General features: G+C 46.2%; 1 protein-coding gene across 1 annotated transcript in view; it reads right to left on the bottom strand.

The window, feature by feature from the left end:
• LOC135384170 (uncharacterized) overlaps nucleotides 1–19,539 on the bottom strand; it is a 134,134-nt gene that overhangs the window by 106,649 nt on the left and 7,946 nt on the right. The window contains exons 2-5 of the mRNA XM_064613393.1: nucleotides 15,799–15,934; nucleotides 14,616–14,734; nucleotides 12,129–12,261; nucleotides 10,668–10,792 (exon numbers count right to left, since the gene is read on the bottom strand). Coding sequence (XP_064469463.1) covers nucleotides 10,668–10,792; nucleotides 12,129–12,261; nucleotides 14,616–14,734; nucleotides 15,799–15,934 — 513 coding nt within the window. The remainder of the gene's footprint in view (nucleotides 1–10,667; nucleotides 10,793–12,128; nucleotides 12,262–14,615; nucleotides 14,735–15,798; nucleotides 15,935–19,539) is intronic.

The following is a 19,539-nucleotide window of genomic DNA, read 5'->3' on the forward strand; positions in this document are numbered from 1 at the left end:
TTGTTTACACAGTAACATCTGAACAGCCCATCTGGATGCCCATGATACATGGCGAGCGCGCATGTTCGCTGCGAAGGATAACCCCGTTTGGAACTTCTTGCAAACCAAACTGCATAAACGAACCCTTTGATAGTGGTTACAGAAGGCCTGTTTCGGCATGTGGAAATGAGAGGGCTATGATGTAATACAAGCGGTTCGCTTTGACGTGGGCTCATCGGGATATTTTTCTTCAAATAGACTAGATGGAACAGATGGTTGTAAACAGATGGCCCAAAAGTGCTGGGACATGCAGCATGGCTGCTGAAACTCCATGACTTCATTTCTCGGAAAACATGATTTACGATCTTCAAACTGCGAGCTCTGATATAAAACAGATAGCCCCAACGTGTTGGGACATGCAGCGTGGCTGCTGAGGCTCCATGACCTCATTTCTTTACAAACATTTACGACCTCGGAACCATGGGAGTACGCGAACTCTGATATGAAACAGATGGCCTCAACGGGTTGGGGCATGCAACGTTGTTGCTGAAGCTTCATGACCTCATTTCTCGGAAAACGACCTCCGAGCCATAGAAGTACGCGAGTTTTGATATAAAACAGACGACCTCAACATGTTGGGACATGCAGCTGAGGCTGCATGATCTCATTTCTTGAGAAACATGATTTACGACTACGCGAGTTTTGATATAAAACAGATGAGTTCATGTTGGGACATGCAGCGGTGCTGCTGAGGCTGCAAGATCTAATTTCTTGAGAAACATGATTTACGACTGCCGAATCATGGGAGTACGCGAGATCTGATATAAAACAGACAGCCCCACGTGTTGGGACATTCGGCGTGGCTACTGAGGATCCATGACCTCATTTCTTGACAAACATTATTTACGACCACAGAACCATGGGAGTACGCGAACTTTGATATAAAACAAATGGCCCCAACGTGTTGGGACCTGCAGCGTGGCTGCTGAAACTGCATGACCTCATTTATCAGAAAACATTATTTACGACCGTGCGGAAGTAAGCGAGTTTTGGTATAAAACAAATGGCCCCAGCGTGTTGGGTGACGCCGCTTGGCTGCTGATTGATAAGGCGCGGGAGTGCCTCAGGTCGAACAGTCTGCTTGGAGCCACGACTCGCTTCAAAAGTAAGTTATTCGCCTCACTTGTTACATGTTTTTGACATTTTGTTCCATCTTCACTGCCTAGGTGTTATTCTGCCTTTTCGACCGTCACGATATCGAGGATGAATCGGAAGACGATTCTCGGGGCGGCGCACCTCCTACACTGTGTGCTCATGTGATGCGATCTCCACCCCCATGTGGATATATCCTTCCTGCCCTTCATCCAGACCGACAGTGCATTTACAGGTATCCTCAAAAGGTCCGTGCAGTATTGGCATCTCCTCACGATCAGGGAGTAGAGGATTTGCGACAATATTTAATGATTCATTTTCACGATATGGTCGCTATAATGAGAGCACAAACAATGCCCTTTAGGCTTTGCATTTGTTCCGATGTTTTAATGATAAAGGAAACTCGCGGGGAGATAATCGCGCACATTCCTCACTTTATGGCATTTGCTCGCGAAGTCCACAGCGACTGAGCCATCGCAAATACCTTGATGGACGTGAGTCCACACGACGCGTCGAAAATTATCGTCGGGAAGGGAGTGAGTTCGTGTCCACAGACGTCCAAAACCTTCAAATGTGCATTTCCGCTCTGAAAACTAAAAAAAATTTGGATGCAGTGGGGTACTTCCCGCTCATTTTGGCTAGGCGCAGGAACGTGCTAACAAATATTCATTTACTGGCACGTAAGGAGGGCGAGTGCTTTAAATACAATACGCTCGCCCTCCTGCATCCACAGGGTAGGAATACATGGTCAAGAAATATGAAAATTATGCGTTGGAGTATTCGTCGCCTAGTGGCTTCCCCGTTTCCTACTCTGGCCTGGATGAATTCGAAGACAAATCCAAGATATCCGTGTACGTGCACGGGTACATCGACCAGGGAGTGCACATGTCGCGACCCACAAAGCTCGAGTATGAAAAGAAAATTCACTTATTGGCTATATACCAGCATTTTTTTTTTTCGAATCAAGTTGAGCGCCTATTGACAAAATGAACTTATTGTTTTGTATGCGAACGTTAGTAGTATGATTATATGTCCTATAGCCAGGAGTTTACTCTAATCCAAGAGAATCCAATTCTAATCAATTTTATAAGCCATAATCCAGTTCTAATCCAACACAAGCCAATTCTAAGCCTCTTCTCGGTCGCCATTAGCTCCGCCCAATTCACGTTGAATCGGCCTATGCAAATTCTACTGATCGTTGATTGGTTGACCGTAGCTCCGCTCCTTTATGCTATTTAGTGGGCTTGGCTTCGCCCACTTCGTTATATTAACTCTTCGATGAGCCCTCACTGGAATGGTGAGAGCCATTCCTTCAGGACGGCCGCCTTTCTCAGGAGCCAGGAGGAAGTACTGCGTCGAAGATCAGTTCCAATTTTGCCTGCGTGTAATTCAGAGCACATTGCCAGGAACAGGATGCCACAGAAACGCAATGAAGCAACTGCAATCCGCGCGCATCGTAGCACAGGTGTCTGAAGTGCTGCATTACGTCTGCATGTAATTGGGCACCAGTTTTCAGGTTCAATGCATTATAATCCCGCAGATTCGAGCATCCAAAACGTTCAAATACGTGCAGCACGTACTGATAGTCTTCGTCACTTATATGCTCCCCCGTCAGATCGTTTCGGAATGCGGATTTTGCCGGCAGATCCAATTCGTCGTACACTGCGAAAGAACTAACGTGACTGTACAGGAATACACCTTTACAAAGTAAAATTTCGTAGTTGTCTCCAAATACCTGCCTCAAGCATTGGAACGCCTCTGAACCCCCCATGGATTTGACAGTTTCCACGAGCTCTCCCAGCAATGAATTTAGGTAGTGCATGGTATCTCTGAATAGGAAGGTGCCAATTTCCAATGATCAAATTTTTTCCATGGAACTGGCCATGATGAAGGAGCTCGCTTCCACACAAGAAGGTGAAATTCCCGCAGCAGTCCGACCAAATCGCAGGCCACATTGTGCACCATGGTGGGCAGTTTTTCTCTCGTCGTGCGCGCCACGTTACAGGTGCTGCACAGCGTCGCGATGTAATTTGTTTCGCCGGTAGTACAATGCTTGGAATGGTTGTGATGGGGGACACGGGGTAGATCTTGCGCGAACTCCCGTTTACAGTACGCGCAGTGGGTGGCAGCTCTGTGCTCAGCTCTTTGCTCATCATTCAGTACCATTACAGTTGGGCAGGCGTTCAGGGCGATCATCTTGTCCCGCATTTCCATTAAAGCTTTCATGCACTGCCTCGCGGAATCTTCACCATGGTGTGTCCTGATGCGCATCACCTTCAAGTCGTGGGTGCGCACGAGCACGGCACAGAAACTAGAGGTGATGTGACGCTGCATGACAACGCCACTGGGCGCAAGTACGCTCTCCGTGTCCAACGCGACAACGTAGTTGTACTGCTGCACTTACTGTATTTTAGTAAATTCTACCAAATTTTTGCCCGGTTCACAAAATTCCAATATGATTTCGTTTACGTTCGCGCACTCGCCATGCTCTCTTCCTTCAGGAAAGAGCTCGTGCAACACTCAGTAACCGCTCGAGGGACTTGATTCAGAAAAAATTTTCATCTATAGCCAATAAGTGAACTTTATTTTCATACTCGAGTTTGGGGGTTGTGACACGTGCACTCCCTGATTGATGTACTCATACACGTACACGGACATCTTGTTTTTGTCTTCGATTTCGTTCAGGTCAGAGTAAGAAACGGGGGAAGCGACTAATACGAGAAGAACACCAATACTGCGACGCATAATTTTCATATTTTTTTTACCATGTATTCCAACCCTGTGGATGCAGGAGGGCGAGCGTATCGTATTTAAAACACTCACCCTCCTTACGTGCCGGTAAATGAATATTCGTTAGCACGTTCCTGTGGACTTCGCCAGCAAACGCCATAAAGCGTGCGATGTGCGCGATTAGCTCTCCCCCCCCGAATTTCCTTTATCATTAAAACATCAGAACAAATGCAAAAACTAAAGGGTATTCTTTGCGCTCGCATTATAGCGACCATATCGTGAAAATGAATCATTAAATATTGTCACAAATCCTCTACTTCCTGATCGTGAACAGACGCCAATAGCGTGTATCTTTTGACGATACCTCTAAATGCAGTGTCAGTCTGGAGGAAGGGCAGGAAGGATATATCCACGTCAGGGTGTGATCGCATCACAAGAGCACACAGTGTAGGAGGTGCGCCGTCCCGAGAACCATCTTCCGGTTCATTCTTCAATATTGTGAGGGTCAAAAAGCAGTATACACACCTAGGCACTGAAAATAAAGAGGATCCATACCAAATGTGCAACAAGTGAGGCGAATAACTTACTTTTGAAGCGAGTGGAAGCAGACTGTTACTCCCCTGAGGCGCGCGAGCGCCTTATAAACCTGCAGCCGTGCTGCATGTCAGAACACATTGGGGCCACCTGTTTTATATCAAAGCCCATGTGCTTCCACATACTCCCATGCTTTGGTGGTTGTAAATCATGTTTTCCAACAAATGAAGTCATGTAGCTTCGGCAACCACGCTGCATGTCAGAACATGTTGGGGCCATCTGCATTATATCGAAGCTTATGTACTGCCATGCTTTGGAGGTCGTAAAGCATGTTTTCCAAGAAATGAGGTCATGGAGCCTCAGCAACCACGCTGCATGCCCCAACACATCGGGGACGTCTGTTTTGTATAAAAGTTCGCGTACTCCCATGGTTCGAGGGTCGTAAATCACGTTTCTCAAGAAATGAGGTCATGGAGCCTCAGCCGCCACATTGCATGTCTACACTAGCTGGGGCCATCTGTTTTCGTATCAGAGCTCGCGTACTCCAATGCTTTAGAGGTCGTAAATCACGTTCTCCGAGAAACGAGGTCATGGAGCTTCAGCAACCATGTTGCATGTCTACACAAGCTGGGGCCATCTGTTTTATATCAAAGCTCGCGTACTCCCATGGTTCGGAGGTCGTAAATCATGTTTTCGAAGAAATGTGGTTATGGAGCCTCAGCAGCGATGCCGCATGCCCCAACACGTCGGGGCCATCTGTTTTGTATCAAAGTTCGCATACTCCCATGGTCCGAGGGTTGTAAATCACGTTTGTCAAGAAATGAGGTTATGAAGCCTTAGCCGCCACACTGCATGTCCCAACACGTTGTGTCATCTGTTTTATGTCAGAGCTCGCAGCTTGAAGATCGTAAATCATGTTTTCTGATAAATTAGGTCATCTAGCTTCAGCAGTCATGCTGCGAGCCCCGAGGCCTCGCGTATTAAAAAAGTAAACTGTTCTGCCTGATAAAATAAGTCTGTCTGAGGAAAATAAAATATCTGAGCCCACGTCAGAGCGGACTGCCTGTCATAGCCCTGTCATTTCCACATGCCGAAACAAGCTTTCTGTAACCAAAAACAAAGGGTTCGCTTATATACTTTGGTTTCCAAGTAGCTACAAATGTGGTTATCCTTCGCAGCTAACATGCACGCTCGCCATATATTACGGGCTATTCCTATGTTATTGTGTAAACAAAATCGAACCTCCCTTGCACCCCTCCAGGGGTGCTTTATATAAAAGTTGCAATATATACAACTCATTTGAGGTCTGTGAAGCTACTTGTTCATCCGTCGGTCGACTCAAGTCAAGCGCACATCGAGAAAGGTACGTCCCACTATTGTCTTCAAGATGAGGAAGTTAGGTAACAGTTGTCCTCATTTTCAGTTCATTCGTCGTGCGTAGAAATTGCACTCAGAAGTATATAGATTGCAACAACCCTATTGAAAAATACTTCAGAAAATCTCATAGAAACAGAGCATTCCTTCAGAATTTCTTACAGAAGCGTCTTCGTCTCTCAGAATTTCCTACAAAGGATGCAGATTCGTATACATATCCTCACAGGCACACCAATGTGAAAATATCCTGTGGGATAATTCAGGTTCTGGCCTTGTGATTTCTATGAGAAAACAGCGTGATCCAGAAACAGCGTTTATTCCAACTGCTAGCAAGTTAGTTAGTCTGCTTTGAAACGATGAAGCGCATGGACGCAGCTACGCATCTCAAGCAAATATCGCCTGGAATTCAGGATTTTCGTCGCTTTTGATGTATGTAGCAAGTGTGTGTGTGGTATATAATCGTCCGTACTATGCATTCTCATTCTCTATGCATCTTTACCCCTGTTCGCACGTATTCTGTGGATCGGAAGGTAGAATGCAGTGAGATGGTTATAGCAACTGTGCTTTGGGCAAACGGTATGTTACATATTTCTATGCCTATCTCTCACGCACACACATGTTGTTTTAACCGTGCTTTTTAAAATGTTGTTTCTTCTAGGTTAAACTCGGAAGAAGCGGCAGCCAGCGGGAATTAATGTTGAATTCCAATGGCAGATTCGGAGCGCCTCCGGAGCAAGTTTTCAACCGCAGATTCAGTTCAGATTCAGAAGGCAGATTCAACCGGAACTCCACGTGACGTGTCACTTGTCGCTTGTGTTTCCTATTTCCTGCCTCTGCTTTGCCAACATGGCCGCTTCGCAACGCGTCTTCGACGTGACTAGTCTTTCGCGTTGTACGTTGGCGATTTTGTTTCATGAACGGAGCGATAAGTCAGACATTACAATGGCAACGTTAGGAGATTAGAAGGACCTTGATGTTGCAAAACATGGCGTTATAATGGAACATTAGTACCTTCTTCTTCTTCTTCCGTCTCTGGCCGTCATCCACCAAGGGAGATTGGCCAGGGCTAAACTCCCTGGGCGAAAGTGTTCCAGTCGCAGATTCGGATGACTTGCTCTAGGCCAGATCAAGCCGCTCCATTGCAGAGTCTGCCACTTGCTCCGACTCTGCCATTGGAATTCAACATAACGCATTGGATCCGAGTTCGTGGTCGTAACCCATTCTCTCTCGAGAAAGTTGGATGATGCTTTTACGCAAGAAAGCCTACGCGTTCCCAATGTGCGAAACATAAACTTGTCATAATCACATGAAGAAATTTCTTGGTCGTCGCATTGGACATTTCAAGTACGTCTACAATGTGTTGGGTCATGCCTTTCTGAACTTATTGGCTGGGCCATAAATGTTCTGCAACATTCCTTACAGTGACGACATGCGACTTACTCTCAATACTTCTCAGCGAGTAAGTATGGGATCCTTCAATTATCATACGTGGCAGTGCAGCTTTCAAAGGATGTTTCTTGCAGGGTGGCCCATTACACTTTCTCACAGGCTTTCTTGCGGGTCTCGGGGCCTGTAAGAAATCCTGCAAGAAAGCCTCACAGGCCACCCTGTAAGAAGCCCTGTAAGAAAGCTGCATTGCCACTGCCTGTAAGAAATCCTCCCTGGAATCCTACAGGATCCCTGTAAGAAACTCTGAGAGAAATTTTGTAAGATTTAGTCTCATAACCTCATAGAAATTCCTTCAGCAGTCTGAGAGGTTTCTTTTGTAAGATTTTCTGAAGTATTTTTCAATAGGGAATCTTTACAGATTCAGTATGATAAGCACCTCCCCGTCGGCAATTTCGAATAGGTCGAGGGTTTTAGCTTTGTGGATTTTATGCATAACCCCGTGGATTAGGACGTGGGGTACGCCTACGTGTGCGACTTGGAGTACCGAAAATCTATCCACGCGCTGACGCGGTACTTCCCCCTGGCTCCCGAGAAGGCAGTCGTCCCGAAGGAAGCAGGGACTCCTCGAAGACTTAATGCGTCAGCCGGCGAACAGCAAGAGGCTGCTGCTCACGTGCAAGGACAAGGTCGAGTATGTCGTTCATAACGCCCTGCTCGCGCTGTATTGTAGATTGAGCATGAGGGCGACGAAAATTCACAGAATTCTAAAATTTCGTCAGGCACCATTCCTGTATTTATACATCGAGGACAATGTTGCGAGACGCATCGTATCGGGCACGACGTTCTAGTGAGATTTGTATAAAATCTCTAATAATGCGGTCTTCGGGCGAACGATTTTCAATAAAGGTAATACGCGGGATATTCGAGTAGCCTTCGATGAGGAGGAGGCGAGTCGCCGCGGGAGTCGGGCGGATGCGTGAGAATGGAAATTTTGTTCCCCGATTGAGTCAGCTACGAAATGCGGAAAAGAAAGGTGCGATGCGATTTCCCCCTGCAGAATGGCTTCACGTTTTTGAACTGAGTAAGTTAACCATGTAGTTGTTCTACTGTGAAACGCTGCTGCGTAAGCTCACTTGTGCGGTAATTACCTGCTACTTTGACACGGATTCTCTGACGCTCAGCCTATTCTGTGAGGAATATGAAGATCAGCTACGAACGATCGCAGACAACCACTTCCTCTATAGGTATGCTACCGGTTGCACTTTTGAACGCGCCAAGCCTACCCCGACTCCTCTCGCTGTACAGCGGATGATCCTGATTGAAGGAAGACAAGTCGAAGCAATATGCTTGAAAGCCATAATCTACTCCATCAAATTAGGCGGGGGAAAACAGATAGCAAGAGCTAAAGGGGTCAAAAAGAACATTGTGCGAAAACGCCTCCTCCATGATATTTACCAGGATACGCTATTAAAGCACACTAGCGTAGCGCGCGAACAGGTGTCAGGTGACAAACAATACCTCTACAATGACGTCGACTCCTACCCGTACGGAAGCTGCGAATATGGTAAGCTCGAGCGGATGACATAGCTGAATTTCAACTGGCATTCTCTCCCCCCTCAGATAATGCAGAGAAGGAGTAGCTTCATTTGGGTTGTGTCACTGGAAGGATGTGGTACCTCGTTCTGTTCTGGCTTGTCTCGTGCGCGCTGACGCTGGACGCGGCAATTGAACAGCGAGCATCAAGCTGGAGAAGGATTAGCAAGCGTACGCGCACGAATGCTCTGGCGATGTCTTGGACATCAGGGAGTGGAACGTGGTACCTACGCGGTCCAGCATTAACCTGAACAAGAACAGTACTGAATCGCTGCGCACGTGCCTTCACTCGCTTCACAGTGCACGTGGAAGTGTCAACTCACGGAGGACAAAATTTTTCTTAGCCGCTGTCCCGAAGACGTCGACATGATCCGTCACTTCCGTGGAACCACGCCCACCATCAAAGGAATCCATCTCTCCAAGAGTAACATGCTTTTCCTCAAACATGCATTCAAACTTGAAATGTATTTTCTCCGGTCTGCTGAGATAATCAGGGCCGATACCGAGCGCGCCATCTGGCGGGTGCTAGTGAAGGGTATGTTCAGGGGGCTAGCATGTGCCAATCAGCGTGAAGTGGGTGGAGCCAAGTAATTAGCATAAAGGGGCGGAGCTAGGTCAACCAATCAATGATCAGTAGGCTCAGCATGGGCCAATCAACGTGAAGTCAGCGGAGCCAAGCCAACTACTTGGCATAAAGGAGTGGAGCTACGAACGACCAATCAACGATCAGTAGGCCTGGCGTGGGCCATTCAATGTGAACTAGGTGGAGCTAATGATGACCAATCAAATTGCTTAGAATTGGCTTGTGTTGGCTTAGAATTGGACTGTGTTGGATTAGTACTGGATTGTGTTGGATTAGAACTGAATTTTGGCTTAAAATTGGATTAGACTAGGCTTCTATTGGATTAGAAAAAGATGTTCTTATACAGTCTGACATAAGTTAATTTACACACGGTTACCAGGCACGGAATCTAACATTGAGTATGATGGCTGCAACAAGCAAGCAAACTTGAAGCGTGCGTCCTGTATGTAAGCAGCGATTTTCTGCTGCAGCTGACGAGTGCCTGGCCTTGGAAACCAATTTTAAAGACAGTGATAACAATGCTTCTTGTCTATCGAAATCTCTGAGGCGCTTGATAAGGAAGCGCGGACACTGACGCCATTTATGCTAGAAAATTACAGGTGGCCTAATGTGCTGAACTAAAATTCGGCACCAGAAGTTCCAAGTCCAAAGTCCAGTAGGTGGCCACTTTGCTGCCCTGGGAAGCTAAGTTCACTCAATTGAGAGGTAATTGATCAGAAAGCACTCATTAGACAGCGCTCTGCATAGAGCTGCCCACCGTCCAATAGACGTGTTCCGATTATTCTTCTCAGTTCATCAAGTTATTTTTATACTGAACAAACTTAGCTTTCGTGATAACGGTCAATCGCCGAAGGTGATGCTTTAATCGGGAGGAACCCACAGACGGGAAGAACAGGTCATGTTCCATCAAGCTCCCATCAGGCAACATCACCACGTGACCTGTACAGCAGATGTACCCATTCGAGGATAATCTCCAATGTGCTAGTGACGTCCCTTCTGTGGGGGGGACGTTGCGGAATTACGACCTGCGGCGCGGACGCTGCTTGTTTTAGAAATACAATGATGTTGCTTCGGACCTTAGTGGTTTACTTTCTTTTTGTAGGACTGTTACTCGAGAAAGACGAACGTCTGGGTCGGCTCCTTCGTCCTGCTCATCGGATTTCCTGTGTCACTTTCATCTAAACGAAATTCGGTTAGTAGCTGTCCATCTGACCACAACAGAGGTGCTGCAACCAACACGGCAAGTGACCTTCAATTATGGCTGGACTGACAAGGGCGACTGTTGTCAGAAGCCACGAATTACATCTGTGGCATACATTGTTATTCCACTTACAGTCCAATTTTGATGTTCCACATCTGGTATTTATTGGCTCGATGAAGAGCTGAACAAAGCCGGTGTCGTCGCATCCTTTTTGTTTAAGTGTTTCCGGGAGACAAGTCTTGGTGTATTCCATCTCGCTAGAAAAGACGGTAGACAAATAGGTGCTTAATTCCTAGGACTCGTAACACACCCTGATGGCTAATAATAACAAAAAAGGATTTGATCACGTCGATACTGTGCAATACTTTGGCGCAGGAGACATGCAAGTTTTTGTTTTTTCGGCACTGGAAACAGGAAACTAGAACTCAGGAAATTCAGCGAAACTTGGGGTGAAAACTTGATTCGCTCTCAGGATTTTCTGTTTCGCCATGATGCCTCTTGTACCTTACCGTTCTTGCTTTCACTAATTATCGTTTTCACTAATTTCACTAATTATAGTCCCTGAATTGCAACGTCGGACAGCTCGGTCATGATTCCCATTCAATTCTTTAAAAATCACACACTTCATTAAAGGTCCAACAGCACGAAGCGTTTTTTGAGTGGTAGAAGATTTTCTTGGCGGCAAGGACGTTGTCGTAAAACACCAAAACAAACGTCCCTAGCGAACGTTTCCATACCACCTCAAGGAAAGAAAATCCGCATAATTTGATACGCACTTTAATTACGCGTGAAAAAAAAAAAAAAAAAGACACAGGTGGTGATGGCGATGAACTGGAGATTTCTGGTCTATGGCTATGACATTTATGGCGATGATGCGTCAAACTGTGTCAAAAAGCCAGGAACAAATGATGATGAAATTAAAATAAGGTGGTAAAAGGTTAAATGTGAACTCAAAACCTCTCCCTAGCTGTATAGAAGCTGCAGTACGAATTCCTAGAGCAAACACTGTTGTGTGATAAAATATTAGAACAATGCACACTGCAATTATGCGATGCACACTCAGAGTCATTTCCGAAGGCAACCAAATACACGGAGCGTTCATAACATTTCAATTGATATGAATCCGTTGCACTCTTCTTCCGTGTGTCTTTTGCATTTTGGACGCTCACACAAGGATCACGTGGTTAACATCCGTAAGAACCCTGCTGATCTTTTGCCGAATAAGATCCGGGCGAGCAAGCTGAGCAATTCTGCGTGTCGCCATCTACGGTTAAACCTTGAATGGCAAACTGCATACACCGCTTGCAACGGTTCCGTTGCCCAGTCATCACCCACCCCCGATAACCGCACTCCTCGGAAATCCGTCATTTCTCTGCTTTTCTATCGTCCTGCTGCTAGCCAAAAGCCGCGACAGGCAGCTGGACAAAAGGCCGATTCATGCGGTTGGACCTCAAAGCACGAGGTGAACGGCAACTGAGGACAACTTCCTCTGCAGCATTGAGTGGTGTCGGGTGAAAACAGCTGTGGTCAAGACGCTTATCACAAGAATGCTATATGGAACAGCTTTTTGCGTTTGAAAGAAAAAGAACTTACCAGCAGTACCGTCTCTTTGCTTCTTCAATGAGATCTCCTGGTCTTTGGGGAACAAACCCATGGGTCAGCTGATATCGCTCGCTGCACACAGACTGGGCACTGGATAATGTGTCATGATTGCACTGAGCAGAGCCTGCAGACGAAGATTATAGTACATGTAAGGTGACCCAACTAACATCCACGAAGCAATTCAGAAAGACGAGCGCTGTGCTTGAACGAAACCCAGTAACCCACGAAACCCAACTGCTTGATACTACTGCTAAGCGCAAACAAAAAATAAAAATATGAAATAAATGTTGCAACGGTATTCCATCGTAGTAACCGAGTAAATATTTGACATTGTTGCACATGTAGTTCTCTGCGCACCCAGAAAAGAGAGAGAGGGCGTAAAATTCGCTCCCATTCGCCAAGGCCTTAAACCGGTCCCCGTGCGAACAGCGGCGGAAGGGTAAACAGTAGAGAACGTGCCATAAGCTTCGTGTGTTTTCCGCCTTGTAAGAGGATACGTTGTTTCATACCTGCTGTTTTTTTTTTATTATTATTACTGCTCTTCGTTCTACTTGAATTGAGTGTTCTTCATTTCTAAAATATACAGGGTGTTACCCTATAAAAGTCTACCCGTGCCGCCATGCCGTATTCGCCAATTACTCAATGCAGGTGGTACATTGTGCGATCTTTATATAAAGCTCATAAGGACAATTAATATTGGTAAATTTCAAAGTGATTGAGTGCCGCAGCACGAAGTTATAACTCAAAACGTGCAATTCCCATAGTCAAAACAAACAAGATGGCGGCGTTGAGAAGAGCACTTGACATGCTGCTCCCCACACGACAACGTGTCGCGTATCCTGCCAGCCGGATGGAACTGCAGTTTTCATTTCGCTTTCGTGTAACTGTCGTATTTTGCTCAGAACCAAGCAACGTGGGGAACGGAAAATGCCGACGCATACTCAGCAGACGACACCCAAAAGAGATGTCGTCTGCTAACTGAGAGGCGCCATCTTGGCTGTTTTGACTACGGGAACCTCACATTTTGCGCTATAACTTTGCGTTACGGTGCTCAATCACTTCGATATTTACCATGATGGAATGTCCTTATGAGTTTTATACGTAGGCAACACATTGTACCGCCTGCATTGAGTAATTGGCGAGCACGGCATGCCCGCGCGGGTAGACTTTTATAGGGTAACACCCTGTACATACCGATGAGTTGATAGGGGGAGAACGAGATTGCGTCAGATTTGTGTGAAGCCGTCGCATCCATCGGAACGAATGACAGGGCTAGCGGAGCGGTAACGTGACTGCATGTCTTTTCTCATGTGCCAGGGGAACACATGTAGTAAAAACATGGTGGACTGCCGACATAGAAATCTTAAGGAGTATGCTAGAAGGAAACCTCCGAAACTGGGACGTACGGGCGAGGGGAGCGCCATATTGAATCGCGCGAAGAGCGCTGTGCACGCGTTTTATGACGTGCCCACCTTTTTAAATTTCCCGCCCGACTTTTTGAATTTCCCGCCACTCGTTAGCTTGTAACGACCGTAACGACGATGAAGCGATAAAAGCCCCCAGGTCAACGAAAGCGTTGGTCCGTTCTCTGTCTGTTTCTCCTTCGTCACCTCTTTAGGTAGACTGCTGGACAAAACTTCAAAAGTTACGGAACACGCACCGCTACATTCCTTCCTCCGAGAGACATGATGGCAATAGAGAGTTTTAGTGTATCGTACGCTATCGCCTTTGCGTACGTAGGGGATAGCGTGGTGGTTCTGCGCAGTGCGCGAAGCTCTCTTTATGTTTTGCGCGTGCGCATAACCGCCAACGCTATTCCTTACGTACGCAAAGACGATAGCGTACGATCCACTAAAACTCACTAGTGTAAGGTACCGTACGGACTTGCAAACAGGTGACTGCTCCCAGTAACTCAGTGTGGTACCAATGCCTGTAAGCGTCTAACTCTGATGAAAGAATGCGCCGGAGCGCTGCAGTACAGAGACAAATCCGAAAGAGTACAAGTTGGAAGCTTTATCTCCTGAATAGAACATTGCGGATAGCCGTGTGAAGATTTTAGGTTCCCACCATTAATTATTTTAGCGGTGGTGTTTGGAAAAGCTATTTAGTAGTAGTTGCCCAGAAGGTATGTAACTACATGAGCCACTAGAAAGTTTTTAGTTACTTGACGAAACAAAAAAAAACATTTTGCGTTAGAGATACGAGGATTAGTGGGCTCTTTTAATACAACTGGGAATGTGAAACATAGCTGAGAAACATAGCATAGCTTTCTTGCTTGCACGTTTATCTCATTATCATTTCAGTTTTTTGTCAATCAGGTTGACAGCCTGGCGACCGTCGTCGATTTCAACTACTGTTGACTCCCACTGAAAATAATGATTTTTATCATCGGAGAGATACTATTTATCACTGCACTTAAAAAGACGTTGTCTCAAGCCTCATAGTATGCTTCCTTCATTCTTCTTGTATTATACTTACAGAGCGACTTGGACGTTCCACATTGAGATTCAACTTTCTCTGTGAACTTCGAGAGATCTTCGGAATCACATCCTTGTTGTTTCAGCGCCTGAAGACAACTCTGGCTGTACTGCATCATACTGGAAAAAGATGGTACACAAATAGGTGTTAACTTACTGGGACGAGTAACACTGGCTCGCGTAGAATAAACAGCGCAGCTACGCACGAGCGAACAAGCAGCTTTTTCCCCTGGTTTGGAAGCGGCAAGCAACGCCAAACGACAATTTAGGAAACCGCGAATGTGCATGAGTGCCAGGGTTCGAACTAAAGCCCTGCACCATCCGCGGATGGAAGCGGATATCCGCGGATATCCGCAAGATACTTGCGGATTCGGATGAAAATTTATCACTTTCTGCGGTGTGCGGATCGGATGCGGATGGCTCGAGGTCGGATGCGGATCGGATGCGGATGCGAAGGCAGCGGATCGGATGCGGATATACCGCGTGCTGTAAGTTTTCCACTAGCAATATATTTGTATTGCGAGCCGACAGCGAGCGCATGCTCGGGTTCGCCTTTGACCATGCACGGCCAAGACGGGAGAGGAGGCATTCTGGCGTCCACGCGAGCACCGACGAGGTAGTGTTCCACGCGTTCCAGAAGTCTCTCCATATCGCGTTTGTTGAAATGTTTACCTTTGCTTATCGTCATGAGTCCTTCCGTGACAGCATGGAGGCATTCGAAATTATACCAACATTCTTCCGGCGGTATTTACGCGTCCTTCGAAACTTGCGGATTTTGCGGATCGGATGCGGATATTGCGTTTTGCTCAGCGGGTCGGATGCGGATGTAAACGGTCGTGTATGCAGCGGATGCGGGTCGGATGCGGATGCCAAAAATCTCATCCGCGCAGGGCTCTAGTTCGAAGTTTCACTCCCTGGATTCGCTTTAAGCGATGTCACCTTTGTAGCACATAAGCGTGGCTTTCACGAATTATCGCGCCTCAAAGGTGCAGGTTCGGACATATCAGCCATCTCCGGAGACTTCCATGCTCTCGACTGTTTCTCAATGGCTCATCCAATGAAACACGACGTGCGCGGCATCCGAGGCAGACTTCCTCTAACAGAGTGGGAGGTGGGAAGACAGCTCCGGATGCTTATCACAACGACGCTGTAGAACTGCTATTTGTACGTGAAACAACACTTACCAGCAATACCACTTGCGTGTCTGTTGGTTGAGATATTCAGGGTGAGCAACGAGCCCGCGTTCGTTCATAAATGCTGATTCGCAGTTAGTCTGGGCAACTGATAACAGTTCGGCTGGGCACTTGGATGCAGCGTCGCCTGAAAACGGGAATAATTACACGTGTAAGGTATCCCCAGCTGACTTGTACAAAGAATTTGAGAAATGCGACCTTCCCTCGTTCACAAAACCCGGTAGAAAAATGCTTCCAACAGTGATTAAATCAGTTTAAGGGATTGGGGCTGATCTCTCACCGGCTGCATCGGAGCTACTGGGGTCATACAGATACGGTATACAGGGTGGCATTTCTTTCCCGCGCAACACCTTAGGGTGTCCTCGGTTCAGTACGTGTCATCATGATACACGAGTGACTAGAATTGCGCAAAGCAGTTGCCTGAACAGCAACATTCAGTCGAAGAAAAGGCTTCAGCAGTGGGATTCCAACCCCAGCTTTTTCTGAAACTGCCGTAATTAAACTGAAACATGAGATTGGATGTCGTCAGGCTTGTGTTCCTTCTTGGACCTGTATGGTCTTACCTAGCACGTTTCCACAGTTTGCTTCGATTTTTAGTTTAAGCAGCTTTTGTAACAAGGCTAACTTCATAGGCTCCACCAATAGATCTTTGTACTCGTTCTTCTTTGCAAATATTTTTACACAACGCTTTTGTCGCCAACTGAGGAGTTCATTAATGTCACGGGGCTTCTGCTTTCACGCCATAATTCTAGTGCTGTTACAGCTCGTACTCATTCGCCGTAGACGTAAACGAATAAATATATGAATAAATTGTTATAGAATCGTTGTTTGGTACTGCAGTTTCATTCAGCCCTAAGAACCCGTGCCTAAGAACAGACAACACAAACACAGACAAAATATGCTTCATACATGGCGCGCAATACTGGTGTTCTTGTTTCCTTTGTAGAGGAACACCGCCTCCTCTAAATGTAGAAGAGGTGATGTGCCTCTACATGAGTCCTGACCGACAATGATGGAATGTCCCAGCGTGAAGAACGTCGTGGCCTCACACCAGGACGGGGCCGGTAGCACTGGCTGCCAGGCGCAGTGGCGCGCGCCAGCAGAGGCAAGTCTTCACTGTCGTCCACGAGCCGCCACAGCTTCGTCACTGGTTTCATTCGAACGCATGTGTGGCTTTCATGTAGGACATGTTGAGACAGCGACATGTCCTGCACGCGCCTTCTTTATATTCACGATGAGGGTCATTTGAGTAGGTTACAGGTACACATCAGATAGAATGAATGACACATCTGCTACACTGGGCATCGTACAAGAGTTCTTCAAAAGGTTGCTTAAAGGGACTGTCGCATCCGGAACCGTGGTTACGAATCCAATACCAATGTGTTCGGTACACTACCACGAGCTATTTGCCAAATTTTCTCCTTCCAAAACGGACCGGGTGATGAGGAATCGAATTTAAAAGATCCGGTTTCGTTTTGATCCTCGAAAGCGCCAGCGCCAACAACATCGCGTGACGCAAGGTCGAATCTGGCTAATCCGCTGTGAAGGACGCTGTCGTCTGCCGCCAAGTCTGGGGCTGCTTTGTTTTTTTCCTGCACGTCGCCCGTATTCACATGTGACACTTTCTAGTGACTCGGATACTATCGCTACGCTTGCATCCTTCGCGTGGGATGTCGTTTGGAAACCGACGCAGCGTTCCCGACGCCAGGAAAACTTCCTTCGAAAACCTCGATGTTTGATTTCGCACGCCAAGGATACAGCTACAGCCAGACCCCAGACGAAGCGAAAGTTGGAAGCAGCTACATCACTAGCGGGTATCCAGATGAAGCAAGGAGTGTTCATGCTGTCCGTGTATGCTCCTCGCATTTCACCGATAATGTGTACCTGGATGAGAACATCATGGAAGTGCAACTTGGATTGACATAAAAAAAGAACGAATTGAAACTTGACGCCGTTCCGACAGTGTTCCACGAACAAAGCGAGCCAGCAACTTCTACAGTAAGTCACAATGTCTATGTAGTTTCCCAATCGGGTCTGTCACTCTTGCGCGTGAGTAACTTAGCAGCAAAAGACGAAATCGGTACAACGTAAGGTATCCCCTAACCTATGATTAATAACTAGATAAATAAAATACAATAAACAAGTTCAAGTGATGTCATTCATATGAACGTGATTGACTTTTCTCGTTGTCGGACGCGTTATCATGAAACTTTCACTGTTACTGAACCTGTGACTTTTGTGGAATGTGGTAGACATGATTGGTTTTCATGTGTATTACAGCTGCAGGCAGTTCGACAGGGTCAAGCGCAAGTGGTACGTATATTACTTAAATACATATAATGTGTTTACAATTTTTGGACACAGAACAATTCGCAAACTATGAACCCCGATCACTAAAAGGAAGAACTGACGCTGTTTGTGTGCTGGTGTTAGAAACAGGCACTATACAAACAGTACCTCTGTCCGTAACATAAGCGCCATAACCCACTTCCCAGTTACCTTTTATCTCTCTGTTTGTGAACTGTTTGTGTGCTGTAGGGCGGCGGTTTTTGCGGTTGTCGTAGCCAACTTGAGGTGCACTTTTGACGTTCTGTGTTATAGAAGGACCAGGTGCTGCTGATCAAGTCCCATCCATCCATGAAACGGCATCAAACAATGTACGTGTGTGCACGGCAATTTTGCTGAGAGACCTGGTTTTTACACTAATGCCTTTACGACGCCTCTGACAAATTAGGATCTTCCAGAACAGTGCTTTCTTCATCCAAGTTCAAGAAGTAAAGAGAATGACTTCATGGCTTCTACTGACATCTCACAGCTACATGCCAAGACAAAATAACTTGACAGCAGGAAATGAAAAGAAAAAAAAAAGGTCAATTTCAGGTCCACCCAAATCTTTGTGCAGAGGCTGACAACAACAACGCTATTGTGAGATGATGAATGATGCTGATGCAGCGTTGAGATTAAGCCCTTGTTTCCTTTTTTGCAATGCTATATATTACTGCTGGTTAAATGTAAAATGATGCACCTACCTCCAGACATTAAAGGGGCTACCAGAGATGTAGTGTCAATTCAACAGAAAACCTGCATGTTCTACGAGGCACTGTCACATAAGCATTGGCCAAATTAGCTGTCCTGTGAGCTTTGATAGGATATGCCGTAGATAGTAAGAGGCCTCTTACTGTAAAAGGGAGGTGCATTAATCGAGTAGTGGGGTCTGAGGCATGAGGGCCATTTCAGGATGTACTAACCCTTCTAAAATTTTACACTTGGTTATGCCCAGAGATCGATCCAGATCCCCCCCAACACCCAGAGTTTTTTTTCCTGTGTACCACTGTTATAATGAAACCGTCCAATTTACTGTCCAATCGTCCCGTTTTCATTGCAATTGAAGTACTTACAAAACTGTTTCTTTTATTTTTGTGAGTCCCCGCTTCAGATCCCAAGGGACATTGCCAGTGTGGTGCACGCTGATAACTGTCTGTGCATAGCAAATAATAAATATCTGTGCGTGAAGATGTGCAATGGCTCTTGAATGGACAACACTCAGTCAACACAAAGATTTATTCACATTTGCGTAACTTATTGCCTGTCATTATAATAATTATTATAATACATAGACAAGAGGTAATGCTCTGCCAAGGATCTCTGAAGTTACAGTCTTGAAAGCTGTTTTCAAGACAGTGGTGCTAAAAAATTGGATCAATGGCAGGTATCAAAATTTGTTTTGCTGTA

This window comes from Ornithodoros turicata, chromosome 2 (genome assembly GCF_037126465.1).
Source record: "Ornithodoros turicata isolate Travis chromosome 2, ASM3712646v1, whole genome shotgun sequence".
Lineage (NCBI taxonomy): Eukaryota > Metazoa > Arthropoda > Arachnida > Ixodida > Argasidae > Ornithodoros > Ornithodoros turicata.